The 15,869-nt window shown below is 34.2% G+C and overlaps 2 protein-coding genes across 2 annotated transcripts; both read right to left on the reverse strand.

The window, feature by feature from the left end:
• Positions 1-1,185: 1,185 nt before the first annotated feature.
• Positions 1,186-3,514, reverse strand: LOC114190263 (S-adenosylmethionine synthase 1). Its single transcript, XM_028079076.1, has 2 exons — positions 3,344-3,514; positions 1,186-2,735 (listed from the first exon to the last, which is right to left on the reverse strand). The coding sequence occupies exon 2, from the start codon at positions 2,731-2,733 to the stop codon at positions 1,561-1,563; it is 1,173 nt and encodes a 390-aa protein (XP_027934877.1). The 5' UTR covers positions 2,734-2,735; positions 3,344-3,514; the 3' UTR covers positions 1,186-1,560.
• Positions 3,515-8,799: 5,285 nt separating this feature from the next.
• LOC114190264 lies at positions 8,800-12,442 on the reverse strand. Its single transcript, XM_028079077.1, has 5 exons — positions 12,303-12,442; positions 10,261-12,042; positions 9,954-10,177; positions 9,618-9,875; positions 8,800-9,531 (listed from the first exon to the last, which is right to left on the reverse strand). Exons 2-3 carry the CDS (start codon positions 11,353-11,355, stop codon positions 10,118-10,120), a joined length of 1,155 nt encoding a protein of 384 aa, XP_027934878.1. The 5' UTR covers positions 11,356-12,042; positions 12,303-12,442; the 3' UTR covers positions 8,800-9,531; positions 9,618-9,875; positions 9,954-10,117.
• Between the last annotated feature and the right edge of the window lie 3,427 nt (positions 12,443-15,869).

Below are 15,869 nucleotides of genomic sequence, written 5' to 3' on the forward strand. Positions count from 1 at the left end.
ATAGGCCGAAAAGATTTGCAATAATTGTTTTTCCTTAACTCCTTATTTAAGGAAATCTTTCAAATTGAATAACAAGAAAAGTGACCAAGAGTTGCAAAATCAATGTCAAATTTGCTTCTCAAAGCTTTTGGTGCCAAAAAATTCACAAGAATATTGTTTGTGTTTATATACCAATCTAGTTGATTATTTAAATATTGTATTCGTTCAAAGACATGTCTTCTCAACCTGGTGAGCAAAGTTTTATCTTTCAGATAACTTCTTTCATTAACCAAACCTTTAGAAAAGAGTGACTATTTTTCAAATAATACTCGGTTTAGTTAGGAGTGACTAAGTTCCAAAGAAAACTCTAGGTTGTCTGGTCCATGGTACTAAAAGTTTAAATAATACTTGGGTTAGTTTAGTCATAAATGACTAGGTGTTCAAATAGTACTTTGACTAAGAGTGGGTTAGTTTAAATATTACTAATTAAGTCTCTCTTTCTTATTAGATTTTGAAAGAAAAAAAAAACTAAAAAACAAGGTATATGGATAAAGAATAAAAGAATAGATTCATTTTTTTAAAATGATAAAGGAGAAGATAACCGGTGAAGACGAGAATAGACAAATTTAATTTTTTACATATCTTTCTTCACCTATTTTGAAGGATGATACTAAAAAATCTCAATTGTTGAATTAGAGAGAGATCATGGTCATTTTTTAAAATTCGAATAATTACAGTGCAGGTGAAGGGTATCTAAATTTGGAAACGTATCTAAAATTTGAATATATTATTTTGGCTTTCCATCTTTTTGAAACTTTACAAATATATATAATTATATAGTTTTTCTTCAATTTAGTTTTATATGGTTGATTGAGGAAATGTCAATATATAACAACAATATGTTAGGTAATACAATTTTATGTAAATTTTATTATTTACGTACTTATTATTTATCTTATGACCAAATCCTAGCTAAGATGTTAAAGGACAAACACAATGAGAATCCATGTAGACGGGTCAATTGAGTGTACGCCATTTCTGATGTGTCCATTTATCATTTTGCTATGGAAAAAGGTTTTGGATCATCGTGGGATTCTCGACGAGAGCCTATTTCGAACTTATTGTATAGTTACAAACATGTATTAATTCTTTAAGTAAAATCAATAACATAAGGACAGGAGCTTGTTCTTTCAAAGTAACAAAGTCTTAGTAGAAATTAGAAAATAGCTAAGTCTTTGCGATTATGAACAATATGATAAAACAAAAGTGACAAAAGAATCAAATAAATGGCATTCTAAGTTTATCCCACCCACACAAGAATGGTTGCAGAACAATCAATATCAGGGAGAGAAAAACAAAGCAACAATGAGAAATTTAAACAAAGATGAAAAGTGGTATAGATAGCTAAAGCTGCATGCTCCAATTGTGCGAACGCCTCCAGTTAGGACAGCACGTTTCTGCTCCTAATTTCTCATCCAAGCTGAAAAATACATACCGAAGCTTCTTTATTGTTTTCCTAACACAAAATCAGAAAGATGATTACGATGGCACTTTAAGAAACACCACCAAAAGGCCAATGAATCAGGCTTTGGGCTTGAGCATCTTCACGGTCTCCCATGTGAAATCAGGATCATCTCGTCCAAAATGCCCATAAGCAGCAGTCTTCTGGTACCTGAACTTGCCTCCTCTCATGAGGTCAAGATTGATTGAAATCATTCCAGGCCTAAAGTCAAAATTTTCCTTAATCAAAGCCAGAATATCACGGTCAGGAATCTTCCCTGTTTTATGGCTATCAACAAACACAGATAATGGCTCAGGCACTCCGATTGCGTAGGAAACCTGCACAAGGCAACGACGTGCAAGCCCTGAAGCTACCACACTCTTTGCGGCTTGCCTAGCAATGTATGCACCGCTCCTATCGACCTTGGTTGGATCCTTGCCTGAGAACGCACCTCCACCATGAGCACCCCACCCACCATAGGTATCAATGATTATCTTCCTCCCAGTGAGGCCTGCGTCTCCATGGGGTCCTCCAATCACAAACCTACCTGAAGGGTTGAGATGGAAGATGGTCTTGTCATCCAGGTATTCAGCTGGGATCACAGGCTTTATCACATGCTCTTTCAAATCCTTGGCAATTTGCTCATTTTTCACTGTTTCATCATGTTGGGTTGAGATGAGGACTGTGTGCACACGGATAGGGATCATGGCCCCACCATCATTCCTGTACTCAACAGTCACTTGGGTTTTACCATCAGGTCTCAGCCAGGGGCATGTTTTGTTCTTTCTCACTTCCGTGAGCTTGGCACCAAGTTTGGTAGCAAGCACATGAGTGAGTGGCATTAATTCAGGTGTTTCGTCGGTGGCATAGCCAAACATGTGCCCCTGGTCACCGGCTCCAATTTCCTCTGGCTTTTTGGACAAGTGACCGTGAACTCCCTGGGCAATGTCAGGGCTCTGTTGCTCAATGTTGACAAGAACGTTGCACTTATCAGCATCGAGACCAACATCAGCAGACACGAACCCAATGCCTCGGCAAGTGTCGCGAACTATTTTCTCGTAGTTCACCTTGGCCTTGGTTGTGATCTCTCCAAAGACCATGACCATGTTGGTTTTTGTACAGGTTTCGCAGGCAACCTTGCTGTCTGGGTCTTGCTCCAGGCAAGCATCGAGGACGGCGTCAGAAACCTGGTCACAGATCTTGTCGGGGTGGCCTTCGTTTACGGATTCTGAGGTGAAGAGGAAGGTATCCATTTCTGTTGTTCAAATAGAAAAGTGTCGTGCATTACATTCATGTGGATTTACTTAAATAAAAGAAAGTACCTTGATTGATTAATGCTGCTACATTGATTATTGAATATTGCCGATAAAAAAATAGCTAAATATGAGTTATTTGTGATGGGATGATTTTAAAAGTCAAAACATATATTATTTATCTTAAATGCAGTGTTTAAAAAAAAGGCATGTTCGTAAGAACAGAGAAGAAATAATGTTATATTCGTTTTAACATCTCAAACAGAAGCGGCATTGTCTCATGTTCTAACGTGAGCTACAATTGCAATTCACAAGCAGAAAAGAGAATCACGAGCGAGATCCGCGAGTGCCAGATCCAACAAGGATCAAAGGCGTCGCAGAGCAGGTTCCTATTGACAATTTCGAATTTGCAATCATTTCGCATTGCATTGTAAAACAGAGAAAGGAACGAGCAAAGTAACTAACAATAATCAGATGAATATTCGTTTACCACAGAAACGAAATCAAATGTGAGACCTAAATGCGAATTATAAAATGGAAAAAGAGAAAGAATAACGATAAGGAGCATTCATTGAATTGAGATTAGGGAGAGAGAGAGAGAGACACATACCGTGAACTTTTTTAGTGTTGAATTGAGAAGGAAATTGAAATGTGAAATTGAAGAGGAAGAAGAAGACGGAGAGGAAGCGGAAGAGCAGAGATAGATAGTTATATGTACATATATTAGAAGGAAAAGCAGTGAGAGAGAGAGAGAGATTACGTAGACGAAAGACTCGCTCCATCTTCTCCCTCTCTCTTATTTCGTGTCTAATTTAATTAAATTTCCATTTATAACACATGTTTTACACTATTTTTCTTTTTAATTCTGCAACTGTTGTTTACATTTTCATCGTCCTAAAATGGCATTAACTTTCTAGTGTCATTTTAGTCACTTCACTTTCCCTATACTTGAATTCATAAAAATATTTAAAACACATAAATAATAGAATATATTTCACTTTGATTTGTTTACGATAAGATAGGAAGAAAAACATTCTATAAATATATTTTATTAACTTCCGTAGGTATCATAAGTTTTTCTTTTTCTTTTATTGTTAAATATATAAAGCTCGAACTTCTCGCCCAACTCAATTCATCAAAGGTTTGAACTGAGCTAGGTTAAAAAATTAAATTTTTTGTTAATTATAGAACAAAACGGGTGTGTTAACTTAATTTATGGATTATAAGAGTTCGACTTGTAAAGAGTTAACAGTAGAGATGTTAATTTGGTCCAGTCCACTGGGTTTGGTCTAGGTCCACGTGGACTAGGACCAAAAATGCTCACAGAATAAAAGAGTCATTCATTAAAAAAGTTCACAGGACCAAAAATCCTACAAAAGTCCTGTGGATCAGGACCAGCCGATGGATTTTCTTCTTGAACATGAAAAATATATTATTAAACTTTTCCATCTTCGACTTAGGGTCGACACTTCTTGGTAATCGGCACGGCCTGGCCCGTCTGGCCTGCTAGACCTGTTCATGTCATCGGGCTAGGCTAGGTCGTACAGGTCATCAAACTTACTCAACCAGTCCGGGTTGTCGGGCTCGTCTGGCTTGTCCGAGTGGTATAGGTCGGATGGTTTGACTTGATCTTATACTCTGAATCAAAGTAGTAATTTTAGAAGGGCCTAACCCACCTTAGCCTTGGCTTTAACCCACTTGAGAGGGAACTTTAGGGGCTAGGGTTTTTGTTTGGCCCCTCATTTGGGGACCCCCTAAAAGGGGCTTAATGAGAAACATTAAAATTATCTTATATTTTATGGAGTGATTAATTTAACTCATCCAAATAATTTCATTTTTTATTGGTCAAGCACATCTCAACTTCAAAGTGAAAAAATAAATTCAATCCTTTGACACACTCTATTACAAAGCTTATTTTCCTTAACACTGTTATTAAAATATAAGCTTAATTATTGATTTGATCCTCAGATTTGTTGTTTTGGTTTACTTTAGTCCTTTATTATTTTCTAGTTCAATTTAGTTCTTCAATTTTTTTAAAAGGTTAAATTTAATCCCCTTATTATTTCTTATTCAATTTAGTCTATTTTTTGTAAAAAATTTAGGTGAATTATCAAAGATTAAATAATTTGAGTATTTAGGTAGAGTGATTTGATGTATAAATTATTTTAATATGTGCATATAAGTTAAAAAAGGAGAGAACAAAATTAAATTTAAAAAAAAGGACTAAATTGAATAAAAATAATAAAGGACCAAATTAGAGAAATAAATCACTAATTAAGTCATATATATATATATATATATATATATATATATATATATATATATATATATATATATATATATATATATAATACTCAAAATATATTTAATTATATAAGTATTTTATAAAGTTTTAGATAAATAATTAACATACGCAAACAAATTATTACTTTTATATTATAAATTATTCGGTTACACCATATGACCAGAACTCAATAACTGACACTCACTTTGTAAGTATTTATTATTTAAATTACAAATTCTACTTTCAAACAATACAATACATATTATTTTAAGGTTTAATTACTCGAATGGTACTCACTTTCGTACAAATATGTCAATCTGGTATCCGCTTTTAAAAAAATGTCAAATGCATCACAACTTTTGAAAAAGTGCTTCAATTAGGTCCCTTTCAGACGGAGTTGACTAACGCCGTTACCAACGTGCCATGTGTCGGTCTGTGGTTTTTCTGATTTTTTTTAAATTTTTGTTTTTTTTTTATTTTTATTTTTTTTTTGAAAAAAAATATATAAATGTCACGTGTCAGGTCCCTGTGTGTGACACGTGGCATTGTCAGTACCACGTGGCATTGCAATGCCACGTGTCAGTGTCACTATCAGATGTCATTGTGTTGATTTCGATTTAGTACCCATATATGTCTTTTTGTTTCAATTTAGTACTTACTTATGTGTAGCTGATTCAATTTTGTCCCAATTTTTTTAATAATTAAAATATTTTTGTAATCCATTTTTTATAAGATTAAAACTAATTAAGTATAAATATTTTTACAAAATTAAGTACTAATATTTATATTGTTTTTCTCAATTTGAGACCAAATTTATTATTTGTATAAATGTTTTACTAATAGTTTTTATTAAAAATGACTTTTTAACATATTACATTATTAATTAATTTTTTATTAAGTACTTATTTTTTGTTAATTTTTTTTTCCAAAATAGAACAATATTGTCTCTTACTAATTTTAAACCAAAATTTCTATTTGTATGAATGTTATACTAATATTTTTTTATTAAAATTACTTAATAAAATGACTTATACCACTAAATTTTAATATAAATATCAAATACTTAATTTTTGTATAAATTTTATACTTAATTACCTTTAATTTTATAAAAAATGGATTTTAATTATTAAAAACAAATAGGTCAAAATTGAATCAGATACAAATAAGTAGGTAATAAATTGAAACAAAAAGACATATACGGGGACTAAATCGAAATCAACACAATGACATCTGATAGTGATACTAACACGTGGCATTGCACTGCCACGTGGCACTGACAATGTCACGTGTGACACACAGGGACTTGACACGTGACATTTTTAATTTTTTTTTGAAAAATTAAAAAAAATAAAAAAATAAAAAACCATAGACTGACACTTGGCACGTCATTAACGACGTTAGTCAACTCCGTCTAAAAGGGACCTAATTGAAGCACTTTTTCAAAAGTTGGGATGCAATTGACATTTTTTTAAAAGCGGGCACCAGATTGACACACCTGTACCAAAGTGGGTACTATCCGAGTAATTAAACCTTATTTTTAAGGCTAAAATACTCCTTTGGTCCACGTTTTCGTTCAAAAATCTGAATTAGGTCCATAGATTTTTTTTAATCTCAAATGGATCCAAAATTCTGCAAAATTGTTACAATTAAACCCATTTCATTATTTTTTTTCATAAACAACGTTTACACTTGATGATCTGGACTTTTCTATATGACTTGGTGTCATTTAAATTTGAAAAGCAAAGCAAATGACATGATGTTCTCCTATTTAGTAACATCAATTACTTTGCCCTAGCATTTTCGGTGGCAAGAACTCAAAGGAGAGAAGAGAAGAGGTTGTCTTCCCCACTTGTCTATGGCTCCTTCTCATTCATGGTCTTTGTGCTCCTGTAATGGGTTGGGGATGCAAAATTGAAGTGATTCTTCTCATGGAGGTGGGTCAAAGAGGTTGGGTTCAATGCTAGTTTGCTATTGTGGTGAGAAAGCTATCTTGAGAACTACTAGAACCCCTAAAATAGGGGAAACAATTTTGGGGATGTCCTAAGTATAAGGTAAGATCCATGGAACTTTTTTCTCGTTTAAGTTAAGGAGGAGAGCTTTGACGGGTGTATGTTTGCTTTTTAGACAGAGGGGTTTTGAACAATTGCTTGGCTGCAATTACTTTAGTTGGTTCAGTGGAGATGAAAATGAAGAAATTATTGGTCCAGTAACGAAGAATGAAGAAAGGGATGTTAGTGTGCTGAATATGGAAGAAATGTATAGGCAAAAAATGAAATTTCTGAGTTTAGAAAAATTTGTCATCATTTTGGAAAAGAGGATAAAGGTGTTAATTTGGGGGGTTTGTTTTGTTTGTGTATTGAACGTAATCTTATTTTCATTGTTGATGAAAAATCCATAATGCATTGTAAAAGTTTGATTGTGTATTGAATGAAAAAGTTTGATTAATTTAAGCACAACATTTTGGTCTCCAATTCCAATTTCGTTGTTCTAATTTACATTGATATTGAAAAATTGATAATAAAACTACTGATATATCAGAGCCAATTGCCTCACATACAATTGAGTAACTGAAAAAAAAAAACGTGGTGCTATAACAGACCCAATTTCAGAACATAATATCCAAACTGTTATATAAGTGTTGATCACGAATGTACTATAAAGTTACACAATATTGTTGCTCATAACAGAGCCAAAATAACCACAAAACACAAAATAACAACACTTTATCAACAAAATAACATCATAGTATCTTTGCATTGGTTTCATCATAACAACAAATGCATAAAATCAAAATGGGATCAACACTTCAAAAACATGCATGTTCAACTAAAACACGTCCCCTTCAAATTCATTGCTTCCAAACACGTCCCCTTCTAGCCTTCAGCTTGTTCCTCATTGGTTGGCCTGCACCAGGTGGGCGTGATTTTCGTGGCCCTGCTGTTGGTTGGCCTAGTGGGCCAGATTGTGATGAAACAGATTGTGGTGAAGCAACTGTTGGGCCAGATTGTGATGAAGCAGATTGTGGTGGAGCAAATGCTGGGCCAGATTTTGGTGGAGCAGATTGTGGTGGAGTAGTGTGTGGTAGAGCACTTGCTGGGCCAGGTTGTGATGAAGCACCTGCTGGGCTAGGTTGTGATTAGGGATGTCAAAAAAATCCGTACCCGCGAACAAAACCCGTAACTGGTAGGAAATAGATATTAAAAATGAATACCTGCTACCCGCGAGGACGAGTATATTTGATACTCGCATGTTAACGGGGCGGGTACGGGTATCATAGTATTTGTACCCGTGGATACCCGTATCCGCTAAACTTTAATTCATAAAAATACTCTCATATATATATATATATATATATATATATATATTAATAAAAGACATTCTGAGTCTTCATTCAGTAATGGTGGTCAGATTCTTACCCCACATCGGAGTAAATTACTTTTAGATACTATGAAGGCATTGATGTGTCTCCAAGACTGGTTATGGATCAACAAGGAAGGAATGAAATTAACATTTTTACTTAGATATTTTAATTAAGTGATAGTTAGAAATTTTTAATGAACTTCTTATGTTTTCAGGCTCTTCTAGATTAAAATTGGACAACATGAAACTTTATACAATGTTGCAAGATGTGGACATTGATAAAGTTAGTAATTTCTTTAATATTTCATTAAAAAATAAACTACAATATAAATTGTTAGTGATTTTTTATTTGTTTGTTTTTCAGGAATCAATCGGAGAAAGTGAGTTTGTTGATCAAAGCACTAATTATGGTTAAATATTTGTTTTTTAAAATACTTTTGTAAATACCCACGGATACCCGTCGATACACGCGGATATGAAAAAAATAGACGGATACCCGCATAATGGATACCCGACGGAGATGGTACGGGTACAAAGCGAATTTTTATCCAGCAAGTATGGTATGGGGGAGCTACTACCCATACCCTACCTGCTCCGTTGACATCCTTAGTTGTGATGAAGCACCAGTTGGGCCAGATTGTGTTGGACCACCTGCTGGGCCAGATTGTGATGGACCAACTACTGGGCTAGATTGTGATTCAGTTGGTTGTGGTCGAATAGGACAATAATTCATGTTGTGTCCAAGTTGCCTGCATACAGTACACCTTTTACGAAACCCTCCCTTATCCATTTGAGTATTATCTTTCTTTAACTCCCAGGACTACAATCTTCTCTTTTTCTTAGGTCTTCCAAGCAAGATTCTTTTCTTTGGAGGCATGACATCTGGATAAGAAGTTATTTTCCACACTTGGTGACCATTGATAGGGTAAACAATTGATGCATATGTTTGTTCATAGGTAGACTTCTTAAAGCAATCTGGAATAAAATCCTCTGCATTGATATTCAAAAACTTCATTGCACTTAGTGCGTGACAGCATGGAATTCCACTAACACTCCATTTTCTGCATGTGCACTCCTTTTTGTCAATGTTAACCACAAATTGTTCTCCAAGTGCTGATGTGTGGCGGACTTTAAACAACTTATCTCCTGCCCACCTAATTACAATAAAAAATACAAATATTTGATAATGACAAAGGACCAAGTAAAAGGGACGAAAAGAAGGACCAAAGTGTCAATGTACCTTGGTAACCAGTGCCTCACTAATTTTGATTCGTGTTTAAGTTTGTCTGCAATTTTTGGCATGATTAAGCCCTTATAAGCTCCAATTTTCTTTCTGTTGCTGGCCCATTTCTTCATGATGTACACTTGAATATCATCTAACTTGCTTATAATGGGCTTGGTCCGAGTTTGAAGTAGCATACTATTGAATGACTCACACATGTTGTTTACCATAGTGTCACATTGAGGTCTTATAATGAACCTAGTTCTTGCCTAGAACCTAAAATAATAGTATAAAAAATTATTAAATCATTAAATAATGAAAACAATGTCCATTAACAGTGAATATTTGACTAACCTTGGGGGAATCACAATTAAGTATTTGAATGCATCCTGATTGACCTCCTTAATTTTCAGCATTTCTTCCTCCCAACCTTGTGGATATGTGGAATATGCAACCATCCACATGAGACGCTTGAGATTTTTTTCTGGGAATTGCTTGCGGAAATTTGCATACAGATGTCAGACACAATACCTCTTATCCACTCCAGGGAGAAGTTCTTGGATAGCTTGTAGTAGACCCTGTCAAATACAAACACTTTAGTTATGAACATACTTTGTCAGACATAGTAGAATATTATAGTAGAATATTATAAGAATCCCACCTTTTGTTGATCTGATATAAAGGTGCATGATGCACCGACTGCATCCCCACCCAAATTATCTATTAGAAGCTCCAAGAACCATCTCCATGAGTCCTTGTTCTCAACTTTTGCAACTACAAATGCTATTGGTAAACTTTGATCATTGTCATCTCTTCCAACTGTTGTCAATAACTCTCCACCATACTTGCCTTTCAAAAAGAATCCATCCACTCCAATGATAGGTCTACATGCGACAAAACTATCTTTGCATGCCTTCAGGCATGCATAAAACCTACTAAATATTACTTCACCATCAATGTTTTTTACTTTAACCTTTACTATAGAACTCGGATTTCCTCTCAATAGCTCATGTGCATAATTGTATATTCTTCTATACTGCTCTGTGAATGATCCATCAACATCATCTCTTGCAATAACTTTAGCTCTGAAAGCCATATTTCTAGAGATACATACATTCCACTTCCTAGAGACCTTGTCACGAAAATCCATCACCTTCATATGTGGGTTTTCTCTAACAGTCTTTTCCATCTTCTTACTTAACCATTTTGCATTCACTAATTTGACATTAAAGTCTCTACTGCAACTATGCTCATCAATTATTTTCCTAAGTTGCCAAGACTTCATTGCAGACATATATGCACAATAAGCATACCAATTGCACTTTCCCTTGGCACCAGCACATTTGACAGTAACTTTATTCTTGTCATTTCGGTCAAATATTAAATTCTTTCCATTTGCCAATGCATAGGTTCGAATGATTTCTATAAATTCTTTTTTCTCTGTGAAATAAGTACCTACTTCCCATTTGTATTGGTCCATACTTTTTGGCATTGAGAAGGTTGGAAAGCTTCCATAACTTTCTTTATCATTCTCTTCCTCATCACTGTCTGTAGTAGTAAGTATCATCTGAGTGCCACTCAATATCAGAAAATTCGTCACCAGATTGTACTCCTCCAACCTCATCCTCATGTGAATTACTACATTGTTGTTGACTAGAACAACCTGCTCCTGCAATGTCTTCTGGAATACCTCCAACTTCACATTCCATGTAACCATCCCAAGACTCATTTGTTGTATCACCTTCAACACTGACATCCATTAGCCCTTCATCAGAAAACTTCTCAGCAACAGCATTAGTCGTTGTATCCTCACCCTCCTCATCTGACTTATGTTTAATTTCATCATAAACCTCAACCTCATCCACCTCATGTAAGTTGTCTTCAACTTCAACATCAACTTTCTGCACATCCTCGTTATCTATCTCTTTTTCTCCATTTACTTCACCATTATCCAACTCTTTTTCAATTTCACCATCAGCCTCCTGCAAATACTCGTTATCTATCCCTTTTTCTCCATTTACTTCACCATCATCCAACTCCTTTTCAATTTCACCATCACCCTCCACTTCTTAAAGCCCTTCATTATCAACCACAACCCCTTCAATCATGTTAATAACCTCAGGTTCAGTCATCCTGTGCACCATATAAAGATGAACAACACCATTTATCATAGATATGGTGGCTATATGCATAACCCCCTTGTCATCAACCAACAACACCAACCTATCTTCCAACACTGATTCACCTCCAACAGAGTACCACAACTCTTTCGAATTAACATGTCCCAACTCTCTTAGTCCATGAAGAATCTCGAAATAGTTCCACGTATCAAGATCACAGAACCACAATACATTTTCCCCATTGTCATACTGCAACTTGTCATCACTAACAAAATGCCCACTATGGTGGACCACCACTTCAAAACGATCCTCAGACATCCAACCTGAAATTAAAATGCCCACAAAATGATACATATATTACCGTCCATACCACTGTCAAACCGACAAATTAATATGGGGGACTACAAATAATATAAACTACACTACTCAAATCAACGGGGGACCACAAAGCCACACCCAAAATGGAAAATATTACTACTTAAACCCATCGATGAAAACAAACCAAATAAAATACCAACTTCGAAAAAACCTTAATTCCTAATCAACGAAATTAACCTACCAAATTCCCAATCGAACTACTAACCTTCACTGCAGATCACCTTCGCTCACTAATGAAGTCACGTCCAAAGCCTGAAACACGATTGCAAACAAACTTCTCGATCATAGATGGAAGCGTCTTCCACAACGTTGCGTTTCACTCACAATCCCAATTTCTCGCAATCCTTAATTTTAAAATCAAAGGAAAACGACGTTTTAATTAGCATAACAGTAAACAAAACGATGACCTTAAGGTAACAGATAAAAAAACATTTTCGTTTTTAATTAAAAAATTAATTTCCACATTTTATTGTTCACATTAAAAAATAAATTCACATCAGCCATCCACTCCAACGTTTGCAGTCCTATACAAAAAATTGTTAGTGCATTTAACATTGTTAACGATTTGGGCTTAATTGTATCAATTTTGTAGAATTTTGGACCCAATTAAGATTAAAAAAAAATCTATGGACCTAATTGAGATTTTTGAACGAAAACGTGAACCAAGGAAGTATTTTAGCCTATTTTAAATATACTTTTAACACTTTTAAATAAATAAAATACTAGCTTAAGTCAATTTTACTTTTTATTAAACTAAATCTTTACATTAGTTTAATCAACAATAAGCTTGTAAAATTATTTTAAAATTAAAAGTTTAAAATCATTTTAACCATGGTAAACATATTTTAAAGATATCATTATTATAAAAACATAAAACAATTAAGCCATCAAAATAAGTTATAAGTTATTTATTATATCAGTTTTAATTTTGTAGTGATAAGTGCAACATCAATATGATCTGATTAGGAAATGATTGATTCAATGAGTATTTATGGAAGGTTTCAAAAGGAGAGTAAAAGGAAGGACATTAAAGAACAACAATAAAGGTGAAAAGTAGAATTAAAAGTGGAGGTTAGGTGAGATCAACGAGAAGAAAACGAAGAGGCCAACAAAAAGGAGAATAAAAGGGACAACCAAGACAAGGAAAAAGGGAGATTACTCATTGTATGTTCTGGTAGATCAGACTTTTACCCTTTTAATTGGAACATTAGGGTATCCACGTGGGGCAAGTAAAAAAACAAACAAAATAAAAATTCTGATGGAGCTCGTTGAGACACTTCCTGATGCCCAAGTTTTTTATTTTTTCAATGCATAAAATCATAAACAATTGGTGGCGGTATGGAGCTTTCATGCGTTCTGTCAACGATGTCATCTTGATGCCTTTCCCAACCATTGTGTTCCTTAGACCCACCACGTTGAATCCACATCGGTTTTTCTAAAGGAAAAGTGTGGCTTCACACTCTGCCTCTCGAAGCACCATCATAATCATACTCCTTTCGAACTTTGGAAGACAAGCAAGGGATGTGTAGTGTCAGAATTCATCAAGTTCTCCTAGATTTTTAACTCATAAATTTATCTATTGTTCTATATTTCGATTTTATATTCTTACATTTATTGTCTTCTATTACTAGTTATAAATTTCATGAGTTGTTATTCTTTACAAAGATTTGTGGGGTAGGATGTGAAAACGGTGGCAGGAGATCACGTGAACAACGCATAACCAAATTTATAGTGGAGGAAAAGATTGTCTTATTTTAGCACATGATCATGACCACTAGAGTGGATTATGATTTTTTTTATCTCTTGGCAGTTTGCATTGTGGTGAACTTTAAGGAAAAGACCAATGAATGTGTTGTTGGTTTTTGAAGTTATAGTTGTCTTGTTACATGGTTTGGTGTTTTTTACTACTTATTCTAAAGATGAGAAGACAAAAATGAGCATTAGTCTCCTAGAAGAAGAAAATGGGCTTTAGTCTCCCAGAAGATAAGAAGGAGCATTAGTCTCCTTAAAAAGATGAAAAGAAGCATTGGTCTCTTTTAAAAGAAGACAAAAAGGACCATTAGTCTTCTTAAAAAGAAGACGAAAATGAGCATTATCTCCTAGAAGACAAAAAGGGGAATTAGTCTCCCAGAAGATAGAAGGAGCATTAGTCTCCTTAAAAAGAAGACGAAAATGAGTATTAGTCTCCAAGAAGGCGAAAAGGGGCATTAGTCTCCCAGAAGATGAAAAGGAGCACTAGTCTTCCAAACGTTGATCTACTTGTTATTTGAGTAGCTAGACTCCCAACTAATTTGGTTGGGCAATGAGTCTCCTAACTGGAAATCCACTTGTTGGTTCAGCAGTCAGACTCCTAACTAGTTTGGTCGAGTAATAAGTCTCCCAAATGACAATCTACTTGTTGGTTGAGCAGTTAGACTCCCAACTAATTTGATGAGAGCAATTAGTCTTTTAAGGAAAAAAAAGAGCAAAATTTGATGAGAGCAAGCAAACCTTTAAGGAAAAAAAATCTCCTAAAATCCAATGAGAGCAATCAAACTCTTAAGGAATAAAAAGGAGCAAAAGTCCAATGAGAGCAATCAAATTCTTAAGGAATATAAAGTCTTCTAAAATTCGACAAGAGCAATTAGACTTTAAGGAATAAAAAGTCTCCTAAAATTCGATGAGAGCAATCAAACTCTTAAGGAATATAAAGTCTTCTAAAATTCGATGAGACAATTAGTCTCTCAAGAAATAAAAAGGAGCAAAAATCCGATGAGAGCAATTAGACTCTTAAGGAAAAGAAAGTCTCCTAAAATCTTATGAGAGCAATCAAATTCTTAAGGAATAAAAAGGAGCAAAAGTCCAACGAGAACAATCAAACTCTTAAGGAATATAAAGTTTCCTAAAATTCTATGAGAGCAATTAATCTGTTAAGAAATAAACAGGAGCAAAGGGCAATTGAGAGCAATAAGACCTTTAAGGAATAAAAAGTCTCATAAAATTTGATGAGAATAATTAGTCTCTTAAGGAATAAAGAAAATCTCCTAGAATAACAAAGAAGATCTCCAAAGATTTCTAAAGAATTGAAAGTCTCCTAAAATATAATTAGAACAATTAGTCTTTTAAAGAGTAAAAATGAGCAAAAAAAGTCTCATAAAATTTGATGAGAATAATTAGTCTCTTAAGGAATAAAGAAAATCTCCTAGAATAACAAAGAAGATCTCCAAAGATTTCTAAGGAATTGAAAGTCTCCTAAAATACAATTAGAACAATTAGTCTTTTAAACCCAACATTAGTAATTAGGAAATGGCTTATTTAATGAGCATTTATGGAAGGTTTCAAAGGGAGAGTGAATGGTTGGACATTGATGAACAACATCAAAGGTGGAAAGTAGAATTAAAAGTGGAGGATAGGTAAGATTAACGGGCAAAACAAAAAGGCAAACAAAAGGGAGAATAAAGGGTTTAGGACTATAAAAAGGGGAGATCTTTCATTGTATGTTCTAGTAGATCAGATTTTACCCTTTTGATCGAAACAAATTTCAACGGACATAGTAAGTCCACCCAAACCTCATAGCTCTACCCCCTCTTCTCTCTTCTTCAACAACAAAAGTACTCGAATTTTAAATTCTTCTCTCTTTTCTAAGTGCAAAAACAATCATGATTCATCATTCTAGTTGTCTCTAACAGCAAGAAGAACTCTAGTTCATACTTCATCTTGTGCTATTAATATATTTTATTAACTTACTAAAATATTTTATACATATATATATATATATTTATTTATTTAATAA

The sequence above is a fragment of the Vigna unguiculata genome, chromosome 7 (assembly GCF_004118075.2).
Source record: "Vigna unguiculata cultivar IT97K-499-35 chromosome 7, ASM411807v1, whole genome shotgun sequence".
NCBI lineage: Eukaryota > Viridiplantae > Streptophyta > Magnoliopsida > Fabales > Fabaceae > Vigna > Vigna unguiculata.

What these genes read in the sequence shown, in the direction of transcription:
- LOC114190264 (XM_028079077.1), bottom strand. Translation starts at nt 11,355, where the DNA reads ATGTCAGTGTTGAAGGTGATACAACAAATGAGTCTTGGGATGGTTACA. An exon ending in TTATATCAGATCAACAAAAG is followed by an intron (nt 10,178 to 10,260) that starts GTGGGATTCTTA and finishes TGTATTTGACAG; the next exon opens with GGTCTACTACAAGCTATCCA.
- LOC114190263 (XM_028079076.1), bottom strand. Translation starts at nt 2,733, where the DNA reads ATGGATACCTTCCTCTTCACCTCAGAATCCGTAAACGAAGGCCACCCC.